This window comes from Rhipicephalus microplus, chromosome X (genome assembly GCF_043290135.1).
Source record: "Rhipicephalus microplus isolate Deutch F79 chromosome X, USDA_Rmic, whole genome shotgun sequence".
NCBI classification, from domain to species: domain Eukaryota; kingdom Metazoa; phylum Arthropoda; class Arachnida; order Ixodida; family Ixodidae; genus Rhipicephalus; species Rhipicephalus microplus.
In genome coordinates, this window is record NC_134710.1 from 4,895,448 (window position 1) to 4,919,488 (window position 24,041).

At 44.4% G+C, this 24,041-nt stretch overlaps 1 protein-coding gene across 4 annotated transcripts in view; it reads left to right on the plus strand.

Annotated features, from left to right (window-relative positions):
- The first annotated feature begins 4,127 nt into the window (after positions 1 to 4,127).
- Positions 4,128 to 24,041, plus strand: part of Phb1 (prohibitin 1) — a 67,675-nt gene continuing 47,761 nt past the window's right edge. Inside the window, exons 1-2 of one of the 4 annotated variants that reach the window (XM_037426534.2) lie at positions 4,128 to 4,273; positions 5,871 to 5,970. In XM_037426534.2, coding sequence (XP_037282431.1) covers positions 5,883 to 5,970 — 88 coding nt within the window. In that variant the 5' untranslated portion in view covers positions 4,128 to 4,273; positions 5,871 to 5,882. Of the gene's footprint in view, positions 4,274 to 5,843; positions 5,990 to 24,041 lie in introns of those variants that run through there. The other 3 variants (XM_037426535.2, XM_037426536.2, XM_075881724.1) reach the window with 3 other exon arrangements.

The following is a 24,041-nucleotide window of genomic DNA, read 5'->3' on the forward strand; positions in this document are numbered from 1 at the left end:
ACAGGGTTCCGTTCCAATATTATGACTGATATCTGTGACTTCATGAACAGTTCGGTGTCGTTTGTCGTTTTAGAGAATACTTTGACTAAAGATAACATTCAGAAGTCTTCCTTACAGGTTTCAGTTCTATAATTATGACCGATATATGTGACTTCATGAACAATTGGGTGTCGTTTGTCGTTTTAGAGAATACTTTGACTAAAGACAACGTCCAGAAGTCTTGTATTGAGGTTTTAGTTCTAATATTATGACCGATATCTGTCACTTCATGAACAGTTGGGTGTCGTCTGTCGTTCTAGAGAATACTTTGACTAAAGACAACGTTCAGAAGTCTTGTATTGAGGTTTTAGTTCTAATATTATGACCGATATCTGTCACTTCATGAACAGTTGGGTGTCGTCTGTCGTTCTAGAGAATACTTTGACTAAAGACAACGTTCAGAAGTCTTGTATTGAGGTTTCAGTTCTAATATTATGACCGATATCTGTCACTTCATGAACAGTTGGGTGTCGTCTGTCGTTTTAGAGAATACTTTGACTAAAGACAACGTCCAGAAGTCTTCCAGTGCAAGGTTCAGTTGAAATATTCTGACCAATATCTGTCACATCATGAAGTGTCAGGCACAGTTAGTTGCATTAGAGCACATTTCAGCTATGGAAAATGCCCGAAGGCATTCTACGCAGTATTTGGTTCCTATCTTATGACCAATATCTCTTGTGTCAATAAGAACCGGGTGTGCTTTGTTGCATTAGAGGATATTTCGAACACACACATCAACCGAAAGCCTGCTACTCTGGCCTCAATTGTAGTCTTATGACTGACTTAAATCTCTCAGATCATGAAGTTGCAGGCGTGATTATTAAGTTGACTGATATAAAATATGTTGTGTAAATATACTGAAGGTACCAGCATATACAAGATATTGTTAGTAACTTTGGTAGTGCAGGTATAGAAACCCGGTGGTTTGTAAACCTGATCAGGAAGGCAGCCACGCCTCATTCACCGCAGAGAGGAGGGGGGGGAGCTCAATGTCAATTCCATATATTAACATAATAGGGAGGGGGTGCTAAGTCAGCCCTGGGGAGGGGCACTGGGACAAACTTTTGCCCCCCCCCCCCTTAAGGAGAGCCCTGCACACGCCTATGATAGCCGTACAGTATGCTAGACGCGAATGTTCATTCGCGGGAGCGGCACACGCACCGATGTCGATTTCTGGTGCTACCGCTGTAGTTACTTTGGGCACTGAAATGTCAATTACCTCTAAAATAGTCTAAACTGTGGTGGTTGAAGCACTATCAACTTGTTAACGTGTTCTCATATCCTCTGAAACATACATTCCCGCTCCAGTTGAGAACGTGCCGTTCTGTGCTGAACTTGGACAGTTCCAAGCCAAAAGATCAAGCAACGTTGCGCATCGGCCTTGGACGCGTGGGCGTCAACGTGGTCGACGCGTGCCAGTAGTTGCACGCCCTTTTCCTCCACAGGCGCGACTAGACGCTTTTGACGCGTAGGCGCAAGCATACGCGTGCCAGTGGTTGGCACTTTATCTCTAGCGTGACCTCCTGTATTCTAAGCTCACTACTTTCGTTGTCATTGAAAATCATGACTGCTGATTTTTCCTTACTGAATCTAAAATCTAACCTATCTCCCTCATTACCGCAGATGTCCGTCAATCTCTGCAAAATTTCCTTGTTGTTGGCCATTAGCACTATATCATCTGCGTACATTAATGCTGGTAGTGCCTGATCAATTAGTTTTCTTTGTTTGACTAAAGAGAGGTTGAAGCCCAGTCCACTTCCCTCTAATTTTGCCTCTAATCCTTGTAGGTACATCATGAATAATAAGGGTGACAGGGGGCACCCCTGCCTATAGGCCCCCGTTTTACCTCTGCAGGCTTGGATACTTGTTTTTCCCACTTTATAACTACCTTGTTACCTTTATAGATACCCTTTAAAAGATTAGTGACTACATGTTCCACGCCTAGTGTGTCCAGTATTCCCCACAATTCCTCTTGAACCACGCTATCGTACGCTCCCTTGATATCCAAAAATGCTAGCCACAGGGGCCTGTGTTCCTTTTCTGCTATTTCGTTGCACTGCGTCAGTGAGAACAGATTGTCTTCCAACCTCCTGTGTTTCCGAAACCCATTCTGCAGTTCCCCCAGCACCCCCTCATCCTCTATCCACGCCTGCAGTCTTTCCTTTATAATCTGCATCGCGAGCCTGTAGACCACTGATGTCACTGTTATAGGACGGTAGTTGTTTATGTCAGCTTTGTCCCCCTTTCCTTTATAGTTCATGCTCATCCTGCTAAGTTTCCATCCATCGGGAACTTCACCATCGATTATTATTGTGCTCACTGCCTCTCTCAAAGCCTGCTTAGACTTCGGACCTAATGTTTTTATCAGCCTAATTGGAATGCCATCTGGGCCTGTTGATGTACTACTAGGAACCCTTTTCTCAGCCCTTTCCCACTCTTGTTGTGAAAATGGAGCCATTGCACCACTTGATTCGTCCTTGTCTATTGTGGTGCATAAAGCACTTCTTTGTTGAAATTTTTCTGTCACTTTTGTTCTTATATATATTCAATAGCTTCGTCCCCTTCTAGCCTAGCACCTTGGGCTGTATTTATAAATCTCTGCTTTAGGCTTGTCTCATTTCTTAGGGAGTTTAGATGGTTCCAAAATTTCGCAGCTGCCTTTCTATCTTTTTTATGTACTTCTGCCAGCCACTGAGCTCCCTTCCTTCTAATCTTTTCATTGATCAGAAGGGATGCATCCCTTCTACAGCTTAGAAAGGTTGCCCATTTTCTTTCAACATCATCTGTCGGTTCACCCCGCTGCTTAGCATGTCTGTGTTCCCTAGACGCTTCCTGACGTTTTGCTATGGCTCTCTTAACTTCCTCATCCCACCAACTTTTGGGTTTGTGTCTTCTTTTCCGGGGTGATTTGTCACGCGTCTTAAGCTCTAGCTCAAAGAGTCTAATTAGATTCGTGTATGTCCACACTGTCTTGTTATCCTCCGTGATTACTTTCTCAATTTGTTTAGTGGCTATTTCAATTTGCCTTTCTGGATAAAATTTTTCCTGTAGTTGTTCATCTTGTCTCCTTCCCACTTTCACTGCTCTTCCAAAACTTAGCTTGATACGTTTGTGATCGCTACCCAGACTTCTGGAGCCACGTTCATCTATGTGCATTCCCCTGAGCTTATCATACATCCTATGTGACATCAGTGCATAATCTATCGTCGACTGAAGCCTTCCTACCTCCCATGTTATTTGCCCTTCACACTTCTCGGTACTGTTGCAAATGATCAAATCAAGCCTTTCACACATATCCATGATCATTTTGCCTGTCGGGTCGGTATACCCATCTATATCTTCTATGTGCGCATTCATGTCTCCTAGTATAATTATCTCGCACTCTCTTCCTAACTCCTGAATGTCCTTTGATATACACTCTACCATTGCCTGGTTTTCCTCTCTGGCCTTTGCTCCCGTCCACAAGTACACGAAACCAAGGAGTGTCATTTGACCTGCCACTCTCCCTTTTAGCCATAAATGTTCCTTGCACTCCTGCTTGACCCTTTGCCAGTCTGTACTTTTATGAATGAATGCCCCAATACCACCCCCCTTTCTGCTGCCTTCTGTTCTGTTACAATATTCCCACGCGTAGTCCGGATTGTTCGGAGGTTGTTCCATGTCCCTGAGATGTGTTTCTACAAAACCGTATACCATCGGCCTCTCTTCCCTTAGCTGTTCTTCTATCTCTTCCCAGTTCAGCCTGTTCCTACCACCCTGCATGTTAATATACCCTATGTCTGAATTGGCTCGGCGCTCGTGGCTACGTCTACTTATGCCCCGGACTCTACCTATCTTAGATATTGGTGCCACTTTGGAATCGTATCTGTCCATACCAGCTGTCGAAGAGTCTCCCTGGTTGTTTTCCTCGTTACTAGCTATCCTGCACCCCGAATGGCTCGCTTGCCCCCCAAAATATAGTGTTGGTCGCGAGCGCCACCGCGCGGAGCTTGTTTAAAACTGAAGGCAGGCCAACTTTGCTGGGAGCGCGAGGCATTCCTCAGGCATCTTTCTAGAGGAGGCGTTGTCTATTTCATCAGCTAGGGATCTTTTTAGCCAATCTAGGGATGAAACGTTGGCTTAGGTCACCGGTATACTGTGGCGAAGCACACTTTCAGTCTTCTCAGCAAAACACATTGCAGTCTACTCGGGCGGTGTAAGAAAGTGCGGCGTAGAGACCTGAAATATTAACAAGGTGAGATGATGGATGTTAAACTGAATTTGTGGTTGCTGCTGTCTCTACGCTTGTAGTAGCGTTGACTACGCACGTGGTCGCAGTCCTTACCGTACATACTGCACGTTTGTAAGTGTTAAGGGCCGCCACTTCACTGTGGCTAACTAACGCTTCTGGCCATTCCTTCCAACGGTTTGTGGATGTTTCCTCACTAGCAGCGAAAAGACACAGTCGGCAACCATTGCGGCAACGCGTGCGCTTCCGTGTTACATCTCGAAGACCGATAGGATTGAGAAGTGTGGGCCAACCTACTGGCGACCACATGGCAAGTGTTTGCTTCCTGCCGAATCCGTGTTTTTCGTAACCGTCCCATCACATCTCGTCATGTATCGCAAGCCACCCCTGATGGCAGGCTCGAAATAGTATGTGCTTTGTGGTTTACTTTGAAAGCCGAAGCAGTTCGTGTAACATTCATAATCGAGCATAATCGTACAGTGTAAAAGATAAGACTGTGAGGTCACGTTTAGTCTCCAATTTTTTATTTTGTTTCTAGGAAGTTTTAGAATAGCGCACCGCGAGCCCTTGCGGTGCAGTCGCTTCCACTGCGCACGCGTCGTACGCGAGCCGGCGTTCGCGGCCAGCATGCAGAAAGTCCGAAATAGCGTGCGGCGATCGCGGCCCGCGAGGCCCACAAAGTGCTGCGAGTAGCTTCCGTGCATATGGGCTTGCGGTCGGGGCGATAGTCCCTATTTTCTTGGGAGAGCAAACGCTATTCTAAAGCTCATATGGCACCCGCTATGCCTGCAACGCCCGCAGCCCCTGCAAATGTTATTCTAAAACTCCCTAATTACTGGCCCTACGTTTCAGTCTCGCTTCTTCAGCGGGCCCCGCCGTGGCGGTCTTGTAGCTTATGTACTCGGCTGCGGAGCTGTAGGTGGTGGGATTGAATTCCGGCTGCAGCGGCTGCATTTTCGATGGAGGTGGAAAGGCTGTAGGCCCTTGTGCTCAGATTTCGGTGCACGTTAAAGAACCCCATGTGGTCGAAGTTTCCGAAGCCCTCCACTACGGTATCTCTCATAATATGGTGGTTTTGAGTGTTCAAGCCCCTCATATTAATCAATCTTATTCCGCGAGTGAAGAAGAGACTGAAGATTTCAAGAAGCGTGAGGCCAGTTTTTTTTTATCAGGTGAAGTGTAAACGTGACTATCGAGACAGTTTATTCTTCTAATTGATTGATTGATATGTGGGGTTTTTAACGTCCCAAATCCACCATATGATTATGAGAGTAGAGTGGAGGGATCCGGAAATTTCGACCACCTGGAGTTCTTCAACGTGCTCCCAAGTCTAATCACACGGGCCTACGACATTTCCGCCTTCATTGGAGATTTCTTCTTCTAATTTGACTCAGCAAGACAGATCTCTGTCAAATACTTTCACCATAAAAGCAAGCAACTCGCTGATGAGCAGCTGGTCAAAGGGTCACCATGCCTGAAATGGGGGCTAAAGATGCACGACATGGCTCTGAAGTTTGTGAGGTGTTTGTGGCAAATAATTTGGATCGCACAAAGATTTGTGCTTTTGCAATCGCAGGCTGCTAACAGGATTCGTCACTTTCAGACAGGCTGAACAATGGCTGCACAGATATTCAACTCGCTTGGCAAGCTGGGCATTGGCCTGGCAGTTGTGGGCAGCGTTGCCAACAGTGCCTTGTACAATGGTGAGACTCTTGCACAATAGTGAGTTTTGACAAGTTTTCTTTCCCCTGAGAATGTTGCTTTCACCTGAGAATGTGTTCCCAACATAACTGAGGCCACTTTTCTAGAGCACCTTTACACCTTCCTGTGAAGATGTGGGAGCACCACCAAAGCTTTTGTATGTTCGTTCCATCAGTGGAAGTCTGTGGTCTAGGCTATCTGTTTGGGAAACAAATTGTTCAAGCTGTTGCAGCACCAACTGTGTAATAATAATTGCTAAATTTTAATGTCCCAAAATCACGATACGATGGAGGGCTCCGGAAATTTCAATGACCTGGGGTTCTGCATCGTGCACCAAGGACACAAGCCTTAAAGGGACCATTTCTTGTGGTGCCTATTCAATTCAGCGCGAAGGAAAGTCTCGCAATGGTAAAGTGCAAAACACCATGAAACATTTGTAATCAAAATTTGCAGTGAATATGCTTACATGCTGCAGGCAGTTCGTGTTATAGTGCCTGTGCTGCAACTAGACTTGGGCCACCAGCGGCCGTGATGGCAGCACTGCTTTTTACCCGTGCCACTCCTCTAACATAGTAAGCAGCACAGAATTGAGCGGGGCTGGATAATATACATACTGTAATCTTGAGGACTGGCACGCACAACAGCATCAGACTATGCGACCATGTTCAGCAAAGTGATCGACTATATATTCTATAGTCCAGCTTCAAGGCTTCTCTGCTAGGCTGTGCAACAGAACAGTTTTTGATAATTTAAAGCATGATTTAAAAATATAAATCCTAGTCACGACACGAAAAGAATTCTCAGATATGTCACTATATTTCATGCTCTTTTCATTTCTGCTATGATCTAATCGCATGTTCTGGCCACTTGTCAGTCCTTTTAAAGAGAGGTTGTGAAACCAAAATGAAGCTGCCTGGTCGTAATTTTTCTTGATTCAATAATTATTAGACATGCCGATTCTCAAACATTTCAGCGCAATAACGCTAGTTTGAAATATCCGTTTTTTTTTTGGGTGCCTAAACAATCATGCAGGCCTACCGGCCACGTATAGGCACTAACATTAATGTGAGGTCAATGAAACATGATGTTAACAGACGGATCTTTTCCTCTAAAATAATAGATTTATGGAAACCTAGGAAAGGAAACGGCAATATTTGCTCTCTATGTGTATACTATGAAAGTACAGAGATTTATCTGCTTGGTTCTATAAAGTACATTTGGGCTTTGTCACGTGTTGCCTTCGCTTACTTGGTGCAGCTTCCCAGTGTTTTTCTTACTGCTTGCATTAGGTTGTATTTTACAAGCATGTTTTGGGTGGCTTAGTCCTCGCATACCTACTGTGTGCATCTTCAAACAGTGCCGCACAACTTATAAAAGTGGAAACAACGTTCGTGATGGCTTTACAGCGCCGCACTTGAGATGGTACAGTGCTATGAACGTCTGTCAACTATAGCTCAGCAAACAGTGCCACATCGCCATCTTTTGTGGATGACAGAGACTTTTCATTGGCTGACTTAAAGTGACGTTGGCTGGACAATCGTGGGCAATATGAGTGGAGAATACGCACATAGTTGAAAATTTTAATAAGACGTTTTATGACCCCTTTAAACGCCAACTGCCATGAAATTTTACTTGGGGGGGAAACGGCCATAAATAAGTAGTATATATACAATAAGCTACGTTAATGGCAGTGAAAAGTCTTGCAGTCACGTATTTAACTTAGAATTGGTGCTCGAATTGCCAGGAAGTAGACGACGCGGAGCTCTAGCTATTTGCTCAGGCAAATTGGACAGAACCAGATATGACAATTACTACAGAACGTCGCTGCATCGCTCTTTTTGAGCAATTCTCCCTGCCGCTGAATCGCTCTGTGCGTTCATGCTGCATTAAAGTCCATAGCAAGTCAAATTCAAGTCAAGCAGTGTATGAATATGGGGGAAAAAACTAGACACTGCGAACTCACCGGTGGGAAGTCCGGACCACCGTTTGATAAGAGGCATGTTCATGGAGCTTTCTTAAGTAAACATCGAGAAAACACACACACTAAGGGGCGCGTCCGCGATGTGCGTGCTTGATGAGTGTGGAGTAGACGATTTTTCTGTCCTTGACGTTACTTTTGGTCAGCCGTAATGGTATTCTTTTTAGTTTCGGTCTCAAAAACACAGTCGTTTGCAAGTTTTTTTGTCTAAGGTATGCGCTTGTATTTCAAAGGTGATATTTGGCAGGCAGCACTACCTCTAGCTAGACTACCTATGTATTGACATTTTGCGGAGTGCCAAGTTTCATTGGAGTCTGCCTTTAAGGGTGTAAAATATTTTAATGCTTGAATCTCGAAGAATACAGTGGCTTGAACATGTGCCCAGGTGTTTTATTTACAAAGAAGATAATCATACTCGATCATGTAGTAGCTGCACCATTTTGTGTCACGTGAAGCCATGATGTCCTTCTGCTGTCTTTCCGAGAAAAAGAAGTCTGAACACACTTGCAAGGCATATTTATTTATTTAAATACTCTCAATGCAATTTGCGGCATTACAGAGAGGATTGGTGTTAAAAGTCAGAAATGGTAGTCTTTAATGATGCATGATGGGGGTCGTTGGCGATGGAGGCAGGAAGACGGTTTCATTCAGATGAAGTCTTGGGCACATAGGAGTGGAAGTACATGTTGGTATAGCAGAATGGCTCGTAAACTTTAAAGTTGTGGCTGATGCGAAATTAAGCGTAAGTAGGTGGCCAGAACAATGGGTGTTTTATTTCAGGATTCATGAAAAAAGTTTTGTGGAAGAAGCAGAGGTGGGTCTGCTTGCTCCTGTTAGAAAAAAATGTTAGAAAACTGCTTCGGACGAGCAGAACTAGTCCTAGCAGAATAGGTACTCCCCTCTACCTTTCAGGCAGAGAAGCGTGCGTTTACGACTTCCATTGGCGAATACTGCCATCTACTAGATGGCAGTATTCGCTCGAGGATTTAATATTCTGCATCAGGAGCGTAGTTCTTGTATGAAAAGACTGTGCAGTGGCGGTGACCCATGCATAGCTGGCATGTGAACACGAGAAAGAAGCTTTTTGTTTTTGGCATCTTTTTCGAGTGATGATGATTCGAATACAGATATTTGTCTTGTGTCTGAAAGCGAAGACAGCGATGACGGTGAATTGAGCAGATCCTCTGAGGATACGAAGACGGCTCAGAAGCGAACGTCGCGAATGCCCGGTAGTGAAGCCTCGTTGCTTTATACAGCGTTATGAAATTTTCCACACAGTCCCGAAGCTTCCAGAGTGAAATAGCCCAAGGGTGCTTAGCAAACACAAGTGAAGAAAGATTTGGAGCCTGAAGCAGTTTTTTTTATGATGTTTGTATTTTTTTAGCAGAAAGTAGTTGGCTTCCTATGTATTGTTCAGAAATAAACTTGTGTTGATTTGGCTAAGTATGTGGTACAAATATTTTTTTTTCAGCATTGACTAGCTCCTTTTATACAATCAGATTTGGAATTGGCAATAAGAAGAATGTCACTATTGGTTGGAAAACTATAAAAAGTAATTCAGCAGTCAAGGGGTTGATCACATAATTGATGTGACTATTTCATGTTAAATTGTTATCAATGTGAACATCTGGATATTTAAGTATTGACAGATGACAACTTAAAATGAGTAATTGAATAAGCAGGGCTAGTGCATTCAATACTTTCTCTAGAGATCCTGATTATTTTACACTTGCTAATATTCAGTTTCATTGACCAGAGGGAGCACCAAGAGGTAATGCTATCAAGATCAGATTGAAGTTGTGATGAATCCTGCGGGTTATTGGATAGTCGACACATTTATCGGCAAATAGCCTGATTGTCAATGTATAGCAGGATGGAAAGTCATTAGTATAAATTAGAAAGAGTAAGAGTTTAATGATGAAACTTCACGTCACACCAGATGTTACTGAGCAATTGCATGAGTTAAGATTGTTAGCTGTTACATGTTGAGTTCTCCTAAACAAGAAGCATTCAATTCACCGCAATAAGTTTGAGCCAATATTTAGCATGCTTTGTTCTTGTAGGGGTAAATGGCGTCAAAAGCTTTTTGAAAATCAAGGAAAATACAGTCGATTTAAGGGAGCCTGTGTCAAATTTAATGGAGCCAGTATCAATAAAGTATATGGGAAGAAAATGCTGTGATGTGCATGGGTTCAACGATTACTTGGGTAAAGTTGAAATCTTTGCGTAATTTAAAAAGTGATTACTTTCCGCTGAAAGACGGCTTGCCATTCCAACCTCACTGCTCCAAATAATTTCTAGGAAATTAAAATCACCCATGGCACAGATTCGCGAACACTGCGTGCAAACAGTCATGGAAGTTATTGCAAAAGTTCGAAGAGCAGTGAGATGGACGATACCAAGCACACTAAATCATTTGTTGATATGCAAAGCAAATGCATGTGCATACATATCCAAATGGGGAACATGTAGGAATAATTTGAGGGGGAAATTAATCCGCTATCTTGATGAGAACACCGCCCCTTAACCTCGATCAGTTTTGTAGAAATTGGAGGAATTTTTCCATTGTAAAACTTCATTATTGTGACTTTTACTTGACAACAAAGTTTCTGTCATCAATTTGAAGAGGATAACTCATCGCATGTACTTTGTACGCTATTAATATTTGTAATGAAGACTGAAACTAGCTGAAGGGTTACGGCACGTTTAGTAGGCTGGGATTGCTAGGGAGAGGGTAGAACAAGGAATATTGGAGCCTAAAGGCGAAAGTGAAGCCAAGGGTACTGTTCGTCTGGCTGTAGTAAACAAAGCATTTTTCGTTACTATATTAATTGAAACGCACTGCAAACTGTCTTTCTGTACCCATACAGTTTTTCGCGTGTGTTTCTAGTTTCTTTGCAAAAATCTTCACTTAAGCTCACACCGGTACCATTTAATTTGTTCTTGTTTGCCATAATATTTTCCTTAATCTTAAAAGTAGAAAGCGTTGCAAATACAGGACGGCATTTCTTGTCTGCGTATGAACCAAGTCTGTGCGCACGTGAAATGCCATCGACTGGTAGTAGAAGACCTAGAGGAGACACAATCTCGCAAACCTTTTCTTTGGGCCGCGACCAAGTTTCGGTTTACTCCTTTCAGCCCAGAAATTACAATGTTTGTCGGAGATTTTTTAAAGTGCATATTTGTCTAATAGTTGGTACAGTGAAAGCTCGTTAATTCACACCTCATTAATTTGAAATTTTGGGTAATTCGAAATGGTCGCCGCAGTCCGGTCCGCAATGCATAAGAGACCATGTGTAAAACGATTCGTTAATTCGAACAGAAATTTCAGCCTCTACGGATAATTCGAAGCGCACGCCGCCGAGTGTCATCATCGTCAAACACTAGTGGAAGTTTTTACGGTCGAACGATGGGCGGCACGACCAGTTTTTTCGAGCTTCAAGTGGCCTCCGAGCAAAAGGCGAGCAAAGTGTGGCCTCCAAAATCCAGGGAGCAATTTTTTTTTTCCCGTAGCCCTCCCGCTATCTCAGCGCCTGGCGCCACTTGTACGCGGGACCCACGGGACGCTGAGGAGTCGGCGGAGTAGTCCTAGCAGTCCTAGGCCGCTCCCGGCAGCCTCACTTTGTTCCTCGAGCACGTTGTTCGCTCACGCCGTCAAGCCGTCTTATTCCGCATCAAAGTTGCAAGATGCCGCGGGGAAACTACTGCGCGAAGACTGTCTAGGAGAAGGTGTAGATTTTGCGAAAGGTTGACCAAGGAAACTCGAGCAAATACGAAATTGCGAGGAAGCACGGCATACCTCCGAGCACGTTGTCAACCTACATACGCAACAGGACGGCCATTGAAAGTGCCTATGAAGCCGAGGATTTTGGCGCCAGTCGAAAAAGGCTAAGGACAGCGAAGTTCCCGGAACTGGAGTCAGCTTTGATTATCTGGGTTAAAGAAATGAGAGCCCAGAGTATCGCATTAAGCGGCCCTATCATCGTGGTCAAGGCAGCCGATTTCGCCCTGCGCTTGGTCATTGAAGACTTTGTCGCCTCCGAGGGATGGTTTCATCGTTTCAGGGAGCGGCACAATCTCGTATTCCGCACGTTACCGGCGAGGCAAAGGAAGTGGGCGCCGAAACATGCGCTACTTGGAGAAGCGACACCCTGCAGCAGTACTTGGAGAGCTACTTACCACAGGATATGTTTAACGCTGACGAGACAGCGTTATTTTTCAAGTTGCAGCCAGACAAGACGATCACCTACAAGGGAGACAGCTGTGCCGGCGGCAAGCGCAGCAAAGAGCGTGTCACTGTTCTGGTCACCGCAAATATGACCGGTACGAAAAGGTCCCCCTTTTTGTGATTGGCAAAGCACTCAAGCCACGGTGCTTCAAAAACATTCGCTCACTGCCGACGGAGTACGCCGCAAACAAGAGAGCCTGGATGACAGGTGACCTATTCAGGAAGTGGCTACTGAAATTTGACAGGCGAATGGAACTGGGCGGCAGATGCGTTCTTGTCGTCGACAACTGTTCGGCGCACAAAGTCGACGTTGAGCTGAGAGCAACTAAGTTGGTGTTCCTTCCGGCAAATACGACTGCGGCCCTACAGCCAATGGACCAGGGTGTGATAAGGAACATTAAGTGCTTTTATAGGCGTCACGTGCTGGAGAGAGTGATTTTGTGCGCAAGCGACAGGAAGGACTTCGGCATTACGCTGCTCACTGCCATGCACATGTTGGTGCGCGCATGGGAAGAGGCGACTGCGACCACTATCGCAAACTGTTTCCGCCACAGTGGATTTGCAGCTGGAAGTGCGCAGGATAGTTGTGACGTCGACATGGATGGGGCTGAGGAGCTCATGCCAGTGGCATTGCGCGACACTCTTCGGGGCATACGTTCTGCCGATTATGTTGAAGTTGACACCGGTGCATCGGTGTGTGGTGCCCTGACTGATGAGGACATTATCGCTCAAGTAGCCGGTGCGCAGCCTGATGCTGAAGAGCCAGAAGGTGAGGAGACGAAAATGACGAAGCGCCTGTGCGCCCGTCAGCTTCTGCGGTGATGGAGGCACTTAATGTGTCGCGTCTCTTCAGCTTTGAAGAGGGTGAAGAGGATTCCCTGCGCCGCGTCCGCGCGCTGGAACAGACAGCCGCAGCTGTGGCATTCAGAGAAAAGAAGCAGATGGTCAACACCGACTTTTTTGGCCAATAAATATCTTTCGTGCCCCCACCCCCGAAATCCACCCATTTTTGCTCACTTTCATTATTTTGAATTTTGTTTAATTTGAAATTGCTCAGCGTTCCCATGGAATTTGAATTAACGAGCTTTTACTGTACTGCAGAAGACCACAAAAAATTTAGCCTGTGGTCTAAGTATTTATGGATTTACAGACATGACATAAAATTGCATCATGTCCCTGCTGTGGTCATGAAATGACAAAAATGGTTAGTTTACAAACAGTACTTAAACCAACATAGTATTTGTCAGTGTGGAAGCTCGTAAAACAACTTCAGGGATTGATCCTGAAAACGCCACCTCAGCCGGGCCCGCCTCTGTTTGCTCAATCTGCTTCTTTCCGGCTCTGAACTCCGCAAAAAGGTCACAATGGTGGTGTCGATTACAGTTTGTTGAATACTCCTTCAAAAATTAGCAGGTTTGGTTTCAATTTAGAGGTGCTATAAGAAAAGTTATGTGGTCTCGTCAATGGATGATGCCAGGGGGCTTATGCTAACACTAATTTCAAGTGGTCCTTACACATGCAAGTTGAAGTAGTTGCTGGCTGCCAAACAATTCAGACTGACCCATGCTGCACATGTGAAGTTTTCTACTATTAGACCATACTGTATTACAATATAAAGCTTCTAGCTGGTATGGACCAAATTACATTGAGCACTGCATGTATGCGTTTAAATAGGTGACTTTGTTATTGTTAGCATTTTACAACAGACAATATTGCCTGTGATATAGTTTCAGAAAAGTTCGTGCTTAATTTATAAGCTGCGTTCTAGCCATACAATCACCACACTTTATCAATAATACCACTCAGAGCAGTGAACTGGGGAATTTTGCTGAGAAGGCATGGTGTCCCAGAACTGCAATGTCTCTGTTCTCTTGCTCAATCCCGGCAACAGTTTGTCTTTGAAAATTTGATGAGGTTAAATATAAGGCCTTTCATCATGGCTAACTTCAAGGAGCTGAAATTAGATTTTGGGCAAAAATGGCCAATTATTAAGGGAGGACACTTCTCTTAAAAAAAGTTTTTTTTTATTTCTTGATTTCAATGAAGCTTGGTGTGTTTCTGTATATTTCTCCCAATTTCTTTTATGCAATATTTTCTTCAGTATAATAGGTACTTTATACAATATAAAATATTTGATGGTCCTCTTGAAGAGCAAGTTTTTTTTCCTAAACTAAGAGAGCTATGAAATCAGCATATCACAATAATCTGGAATCAGAGCTGTGTGCAGGGCAATAAAAATGCATATATAATGTTCAGGGTGTCTACCAACTTGGAAAAGTCGGGAAATTTAGACTCTTCTGGAAAAGTCAAGGAAAAGTCTGGAATTTCTGAAAAACCTAGCCTGGCCATAAAAACTGATGGCAGTCTGTGCGTCTGTCACAAAAATAAGCATTACCATTGACAAAGCTTATGAAGCCACTCCTTCGGCTGACTACAGGGAGCAACTAGAAGAGGCGAGAAAAAAAAAGAAAGGCAGTGCATAATTGCCACTTCTTAGTGCAAACGCTGAATGATACACCAACCAAAAGAACATTGTTTATTAACATTTCAGCACCTCATGTGGGAGCCTCCTTCCTCACAATAAAAGCCATAAGAAAGGCACAGTGTATTTAAAGAGACGTAAAGAGCAAAACTATTTTTTGCTTATTAGTGAAGTACAATTTCACAATCCCTAAAACATCATTCTTAGTGCGACACAAAGTTTGGTAAGCAAGAAAGTGCGCAAAAAGAAAATGCGGCTGGAGATGCCACCTTCAAATGTTTGTACCAAACACCATTACATCATAAATTTTAAAGGTGGCTATTGGGGTCCTACGTAGCTTCTACTTGACAAAAAGGAAGGACATTGTCATTTGTAGGTGCCACAGATCTAGCATACGTAGTTCCAGAAAATTTCCTCAAGCCAGTGTCACGAAAATAAAAAAAATGCATTTTGAAATCTGTTCATGTGCGACGATTTCAGCGCAAAACTTACACATCAACCTTTATTTTCTCCTTATGATAGTGAAAACTGAGGCATTCATAAAGTGCAGTTTGTCAATCTAAACCAAGTCACTGTTTCTCTTTAGTGTCCTTTTAAGTACGTCACATAACCTCGAGAGTAACTTGTCGAAAGCGTCCCATCACTCCTGTTCATATGTTTGTATGTATAGAGATTCTGCTTGCAGGCATGATGCTAGCTTCATTTTTTTTTTGCCAGAACATGTGCGCTTTACTATTCACTTTGATGGCTTGTAGATTCTCATGTTTATCAAGGGCATTCGATGCAACGTGTCATTTCGTGAATCATCTTCATGTTCTGGAAATCCCCGGTTTCAAAGTTGTACTGGTTGTCACAATTGTGGGTGATTATGGCGTGAACAAGGCTGGGGAAATTTTCTTTCAGCAACTTGTCCTTCATGTTGACTATATAATTTCTTAGCTTCAATATTGGTACATGAACTATTTAGATGTCTGTTGCATCACACAGCATATCTGACTTAAAAACCATAACATTACTCATGCAGGCAAATTTGTGCATGTTTGTTTTGGCTACGATTAAGACTACGCTTGGAGGCTTTCTGGTTAGGCTACAACTGCCAACCATAGAGGCTTGCCGGGGTATGTCGCGTCTTTTATGTTATTATTATTAGTATCTTCATTATTATCAACGCAACGGCAAACGTCTTCAGGTACATACCTATTGCTGGTAGCTCACAATTCGAGGGCGGTATTGGGTATTTTCAGCTAAATTTCTCGTTTTAGTTTCTTGAAACTGTGTTCTTAAATCTGTGATCAATTTTTAGCATCACGTTCATATAGAGTACATAATTGAAGGTTACATGCTGGCATTTGTGATCCACCAATGGAAGCGAGGTAGCTGTTCCGACCTGACAGATTCCTTTTGCCATCATATTTTTCAAGTGTCAGCTCTTTAAACGCTACCCTCAATTTCATTCCAGGCATCGGAGAACTTTAATCGTGTTCCAATTGTCAAAGTCCAGAGAAATAAAACGCCAACAAGCATGGGCTTGCCGAAGAAAAAGAAAAAGATTTTGCAGTACGGCTTCGTTTTTGCGATATCATCGTTAGTCATCGTCAAGGCAAGGGGCACAGACATACGCGCGTAGCAGTCATTTTTTTCTGTTGTAAAGTATATTTTAGAGGTATGCAAATTAGGCGGAGATGGAAATTAATAGTGAATACAGCATTTCATGTCAATCCAATCCAATCCATATCCTGAGCTGCGTGGGCTGTAGCCATTATATTGAACTAGAATATATTCCAGTGGCGGAACCGGCCAGGCTTCGGTGTCCTCCTTTTGCACAGATGTCGCGAGAAGGCACCGTTTCCGTGTTTCTTAGCAGTTTCAGCTGCATCGTCGTACTATTGCAGGCTCTTTCGAACTTTCAGCTGCGGTTAATGTTAACTTGTGAGTTTTGGCAGGTCGCGGGATCAAATCCGGGCTGCGACGGCTGCATTTTGAATGTAGGCAAAAGTGTTGTAGGCCCGTGTGGTCTGATTTGGGTGCATGTTAAAGAACCCCAGGTGGTCGAAATTTCCGGAGTCCTCCACTACGGTGTCTCTCATATTCATATGGTGGTTTTGGGAAGTCAAACCCCACATATCAATCAACTTGTGAGTTTGCTTTTTGGTTCTTCCGAACATTAAACAGCCAACTTGCTCACTGCCTGGCTTAGATGTTTTATTTTCGCGAAATGTACTTTTTCATATTTACCGCTCGTGCTCAGAACATTCAGAGCACGTGCGGTAAATATGTTTATTCTGTATGAGCACCTGATTTAAAATTTTTTTTTCTTTGTGTTATCTCTGTGCGCTTCTGTTTTCTGCTACCTGTCACTTTGCTTTCTGTCATTTTGTTTGATTTCTTTGTAGCGTTGTGCCACAAACGGGTGGTTGCCTAATTCCCTTTCTTAACCCTTTCGTGCCGTTGCTGGTCTCATGTTACACAAAGCAATTATTTCACAAACATTAACAAGCTTATGTTTCTTCATATTCATGCATTATGCGTAGCCTTTATAGGGACCCTGCGTTCCAAATGATGCATGTTGCTTTTCTTGCATGTTTGCCAGTGAAAGTGGCAAAGTCAGAGTTTGAACTGAAACAATTTCTGGCAACACACGTGACATATTCAACTGCAAGTATTCATTGGACTAAAATAAAGAATCTATGTGTATGCTTCCGGTGCGTGTATTATGGTATTTTGAATTTAAAAATAGAAACGTATTTTATGCTTGCCTGAGGAATAAAAAAAAAACATTCATTCATTCAAAATGGTTTGCTTTTGTGTACAGCCATCACAAGCAGTGCTGACCAACGTCCTACACACAATGTAACCTTACTTTGTATTTCTTCATTAGGAAAAAACTATTTACTTCCTTATGTGTACTCTCATCCTATTCATAATATCTGCTGAAGTAACTGTAGTGCTCAGATTCCAGTGTTATGGCCCATGTGGTTACTGTAACCCATAATAATAATAATGCCTTCAAAAAATGTGGTGTATAGGTAGGCTTTGGTACCACATTATGTCAGTTGCACTTTGACTGGAAGGATAAACTCACCATTCTATGAGAATTAAATATTACAAAGTATGCCAGTAATTGTTGCCTGCTTTCATTTTTAATTTGTATGTTTGTCGGCACTTGTTTGCTAGTGCCAATCTTATTTGCTAGTGCCAACCTTACTAATTCCTTTTGAATTTACCTCAGGATTATGCAAGGAAGATGTTGCCACGTGAAACTGGGCTTGTAAAATTTCCTTCCAGGAGTTCTTCATTGCGTCCACTTGTGCACTTTGTTTCATAGAAGCTCATTCCTCGGTAGTGCTTTGTACTTTTTTATTAATTTCAGTGTGACTAATGTGTCCTGCAGCCTTGTCACATGTGGTGTACACGTATCAAATTTTCCAGGCTGGTATTTCCAGCAGAAAATAGGAGACTTTCTCGTTGCATTGCAATCGAATCAAATTCTGCAGTTAATATTTTTAACATTCTGAATCATCTTTCCCAAAGAATTTCATTCAGTGAACGCCCAAAACAATTGGAATGAAATGCAGTTTACTTTCATTTCTAGAATGTGCCTGTCTAAACTGAGCATTTGTTTAGGCTGGCACAAACTTAGGATGTGGTCATGCCTTCATCAGCGAGACAATGATGATGGAGTGTATCCATAGGGTATGCCCATCTTCTTCCATACAAATGCCCTGGGAGAAGGAGGATGCATCCTGACAATGCAAGGGGGTAGTTAGGCTGTCATGAAGTTAGAGGCTTTGGACATGCAGTGTCGCATTCACATACCTGCTAACTCTTCCGATTTTCCCCTAAACTGTACGAATTTTGACCATGCTTAAGATTTTACGAATCTTGCCTGGAATTTTACGAGAAATATTTCATTTCCGGGATAAAAAAAAAAGAACTATAGTCGAAACCCGCAATAATGAAACCCCGCGAGTACGAAATCCCCGCGGCGACGAAATATTTCTGGATCCCCGGCGAACGTTGATTGATTTGTGGGGTTTAACGTCCCAAAACCACCATATGATTATGAGAGACGCCGTAGTGGAGGGCTCCGGAAATTTTGACCACCTGGGGTACACGGGGGGGGGGGAAATTTTGACCACCCAAATCTGAGTACACGGGCCTACAACATTTCCGCCTCCATCGGAAATGCAGCCGCCACAGCCGGGATTGGAACCCGCGACCTGCGGGTCACCCGGCGAACGTTCATAGAAGCCTATGTATTACATATCTCGTGGCAACGACATGTTTTTTGGATAGCGATCCCGCATTAACGAATTTTCTACCACGGTGCGGGCCTTATTTTACCCTCCCGCCAAGGGTAACTGTAGAAAATATGCTTGTATGCGTGTTATGCGCACTAAAAATTTGTAAACGTCTGCTTTTGCCGCGCTAGCGTGGGTACCGCGATTTTTGTTTACTTAAATCAGCGATGGGGTCTGTGTCCGGTAACATGCCTGGGCACACTGCAGCAGGTGAAGGCAAATGATCATGCTGGAGTGCAGATGGCGCCGTCGGACGAGCTCAACAGATTGAAGCAACACCAACAGTTGGAATCGATCAAAACGGCGAAGAGAAGACTGGAACTGGTGGCGAAATCGAGATAAAGTTACAATGGCACCTGAGAAAAGCTTGACGCCGGAAACGGATGTTCTGTTGATCGCGGAAAAGGAAAAGAACGGCAACAATATCATCATGTTAAGCAGCCTTGCAGTGACACCATTAGGGGGCCACACAATCCCATCCTGCATTGCTTCCGTCATTTCGTCACTTCTGTAGCCTCACACACGTGAGCACCGCGAGTTGTGTTGTGTGTGGCTGTTTGCTTGAAAGTGCTGTGGGTGGCTACCGGCACATTGGCTCTTGCTAAGATGCCCCCACCAGCCAAAAAGCGGAAGTTTCTGGCGCTTCACGATAAGGCTGCCATCATTGCCGAAGTTGAAAAAGGCAGGAAGAAGAAGGATAATGCCAAAGAGTATGGAATTGCATGCAGCTCGCTTTCGACCGTATTGAAGGGCAAAGATGCCATTCTCGCTGCGCTTGATAAAGACGCACGTGCGCAGAACAAGACGGTGGCCGCGGCGGCCTTTCTGGACGCCGTTAGAGCCGTCTTCGCGTAGTTTTGTGAACAGCGTGCCAACAGAGTGCCACTGTCGGGAAAAATTCTACAGCAGGAGGCACTGAACTTTGCCAGCATTCTCGGGCACGACCAGTTCTGTGCGAGCATTGGCTGGTTGGGCCACTTTAAAGCCCGGCATGAGATCGTGGCCAAGGGGATTTCCAGAGAAGCCTCAAGCGTTGACCCGTTAACAACTTCGTCATGGCTGCTGACCAACAAAGAGGTACTGGACTAGTACGAGCCCTGCGGTATATACAACGCGGACGAGACGGGGCTGTTCTTTCAGATGCTCCCGCCGAAGACCCTGGACTTGAAAGGCCAGAAGTGCCACGGTGGCAAGCACAGCAAGCAACGCATTACCATTTTGTTGTGCTGCAATATGGACGGCACAGACAAGCGGCAACTCCTCCGGTCGGAGCAGGAAGCCCCACTGCTTCAACGGAAACTGCTGCTCGCTGCCCGTTCAGTACACTGTAAACAAGAAGGCGTAAATGTCTCGGGCTCTTTTTTTCAGCTGGGTCAAGGCGTTCAATGCCGACATGCACAAGGCAGGCAGGTCAGTGGCTCTACTTTTAGACAACTGTAGCGCCCACCACATCATGAACGCGCGCTTGGTTTTTTTCCCACCGAACTGCACTTCCGTTCTGCAGCCGCTTGACCAAGGCGTCATTCGGAGCGTCAAGTGCGCCTACAGGGAGATGTTGATCCAGCGTCTGCTACTCAACCACCGCCACAAGCGTCCCACCGACGTCAACTTGTGCATGGCTTTCGAGATGGTGGCCACCACATGGGTTGCAACATCCCTGTCGCTGATTGAGAGCTGCTTCAAGCACGCGGGCTTCACCACCACCGTGCAAGCATCACGCACAGATTGCGCTTCAGCCTCACCAGACGAAGATTTGGACGAAGGCGCACTTGACGGCGAGCGTGGTGGCAGTGCAGTGCCTCTATCCCTGACCAACGCCTGGGGGAACTTTGAGCCATCGACATCGACATCCCAAATGAACTCACCGTTGATGCGTTCGTTCGCGCCGATGACGACGTAGTCATGTACGAGGAAGTGACCATCGAGGCCATTATCGAAAGCGTGCGCGAAGCTGACAACATCAAGGACCAGGAAGAGACGCACACAAAGAAACCCAACCCGTGGGTTGTTTTGGATGCGCTGGACACCCTTCGCTCCTTTTTCAGGGCACATGACGACGACGTAGCAATGGACCACTTTTTCCAGTGCGAAGAGAAAGCTTTGAAGTTGTTGCATGACAAGGGTCAGCAAAGTTGACAGACTTCTGGCAGTAAATTTTCGTTCTGCTGGCCGTATTACTGTTTTTATGTCTCATACTCGCCGCAACGAAATTCTCGCTTAAAACGAAATTTTTCGGTTTCCCCGGCAATTTCGTTATTGTGGGTTTCGACTGTAGTAAGATAGCATGGTCTCCGTGATTGGTCGAGGTCACAAAAACGGTGTTGTGCTATATTCTGACACTAGGAGAGAACAATATGTATTGATGTTATCATCATCACATGCCTGCCAAGTCTCCCGCATTGTCCGGGAGACTCCCGAATTTCGACCGTTTCTTCCGTTTGTACGGTTGCCATTAAAATCTCCCGGAAATCGAAATTTGTGTGCGAGATCTGGCCGCATTAAGAAAAATGCAGGTCAGCCCGCTCCAGGCTTTTTGCGAGCCCACTACATTTTATTATAAATGAATTTGAGAGGCGTTCATCTAAACTTACATTAGTCTCTGTGATATAAAACCGCAACAGATATGAATTCGTGAATTTCCCTAGCCAAATTCATGTGTCCATTGGGCCAAAATTTGAATGTTCCGAACACTTTTCCTAATTGTGACGTGTGATATCAACTTTAGTACCGAAACCATCGAACGTAGGCCGATCAAGAGCAGCGTGCTCGAAGCTTTGGAAGTACGCGTGCAACCAGCCCACATATATATCTTATACAGTGCCTGTTGTTGTCGTTTCCACAACCGCTGTGGTCGAAAGTGCAGTCGTTCGACACGATCATGTATGGCGACGACGTTACTGACAGTACTCTGAAAGTGTGCGCTTGGCCACCGCTCGACCAGTCAATGCAACGCTGCTTTCCATGAACTCTGTGAACAAAACTACGGCAGCTTCGACCATAGGTAGCATAAAACGACTTAGTTTTGACGGCACAGGTGTCGAAAACAAAACTACCATTTGCAGCAATCGGCGCGCACAAAACAGCGGTCGCAGTGATGCGATAGCGATCTACGAGCTCCGAGGGCACGTGGCTGACACAACTGTAGACTACAGGCGGTAAAGACGTATAAAAGGCTAGAAGCCTTCTTGCATTCCTGTTGAAATATCTAGCAGCGAGCAAAGCCAAAGCTTTGACTCGCGCTTTCGCGATAGCTAGCCGTGCTGTTGCATCCGTTCAGATGGGAAGACATACGCGAGTTGCTTTGATGGAAATTGATTTTTTTGCTCGGGGGAGGGGGGGGGGGGGTTTGATGACGCGAAATTGAGATAGCCACCGTAGTGAGAAACCCTACTGTTGTTTGTTTGGCCACTCCAAGCCATTACAAGGCCGCAGCGCCAATGTTGGCACTTGCGCTTGACCCCCCGCCCCTCTTGTTTTTCACGATGGCTTTTTTTGTTTATCTTTTGATGCCAAAAATGGAGAAAATAATTCAGCGCGTCGATTTGACGTATGGCAGCAAAACATAATTATCATCATCATCATCAGCCTGACTACGTCCACTGCAGGACAAAGGTCTCTCCCATGTTCCGCCAGTTAACCCGGTCCTGTGCCTGCTGCTGCCAATTTATACCCGCAAACTTCTTAATCTCATCTGCCCACCTAGCCTTTTGTCTCCCCCTAACCCGCTTGCCTTCTCTGGGAATCCTGTTAGTTACCCTTAATGACCAGAGGTTATCCTGTCTACGCGCTACATGCCCGGCCCATGTCCATTTCCTCTTCTTGATTTCAACTATGATATCCTTAACCCCTGTTTGTTCCCTAATCCACTCTGCTCTCTTCTTGTCTCTTAAGGTTACACCTACCATTTTTCTTTCCGTTGCTCGCTGTGTCGTCCTCAATTTAAGCTGAACCTTCATTGCAAGTCTCCAGGTTTCTGCTCCGTAGCTAAGTACCGGCAAGATACAGCTGTTATATACCTTCCTCTTGAGGGATAGTGGCAATCTACCTGTCATAATTTGAGAGTGCTTGCCAAATGTACCCCACCCCATTCTTATTCTTCTAGTTACTTCTATCTCGTGGTTTGGCTCCGCGTTTATTACCTGCCCTAAGTAGACATAGTCTTTTACAACTTGAAGTGCACTATTACCTATCTCGAAGTGCTGATCTTTTCCGAGGTTGTTGTACATTACTTTCGTTTTCTGCAGATTCATTTTAAGACCCACCTTTCTGCTCTCCTTGTCTAACTCCGTAATCATGAGTTGCAATTCGTCCCTAGAGTTACTCAGCAATGAAATGTCATCGGCGAAGCGCAGGTTACTAAGGTACTCTCCATTAACTCTTATCCTTAACTGTTCCCATTCTAGGCTTCTGAAAACCTCCTGTAAGCACGCGGTAAATAGCATTGGGGAGATTGTGTCCCCATGCCTTACACCCTTCTTGATTGGTATTCTGTTGCTTTCTTTATGAAGCACTATGGTAGCAGTTGATCCCCTGTATATTTCTTCCAGGATGTTTATATATACTTCATTGACGCCCTGATTCTGCAGTGTCTGCATGACGGCTAATATTTCTACTGAATCAAACGCCTTCTCGTAATCTATGAAGGCTATGTATAGTGGTTGGTTATATTTTGAGCATTTCTCTATTACCTGATTGATAGTGTGAATGTGGTCGATTGTTGAGTAGCCTGTTCGAAATCCTGCTTGTTCCTTTGGTTGATTGAATTCTAATGTTTTCTTTACTCTGTTAGCAATTATCTCTGTAAATAGCTTGTATACTACAGAGAGCAAGCTAATCGACCTGTAATTATTCAAGTCCTTGTCATCTCCTTTCTTATGTATTAAGATGATGTTAGCGTTCTTCCAAGACTCTGGTACTCTTCTCGTCAGGAGACACCTCGTAAACAGGGTGGCTAGTTTTTCTAACACAATCTGTCCTCCATCTTTTAGCAGATCTGATGTTACCTGATCCTCACCAGCAGCTTTGCCTCTTTGCATGCTCTCCAAAGCTTTTCTGACTTTTTCTATCATTACTGGTGGGAAATC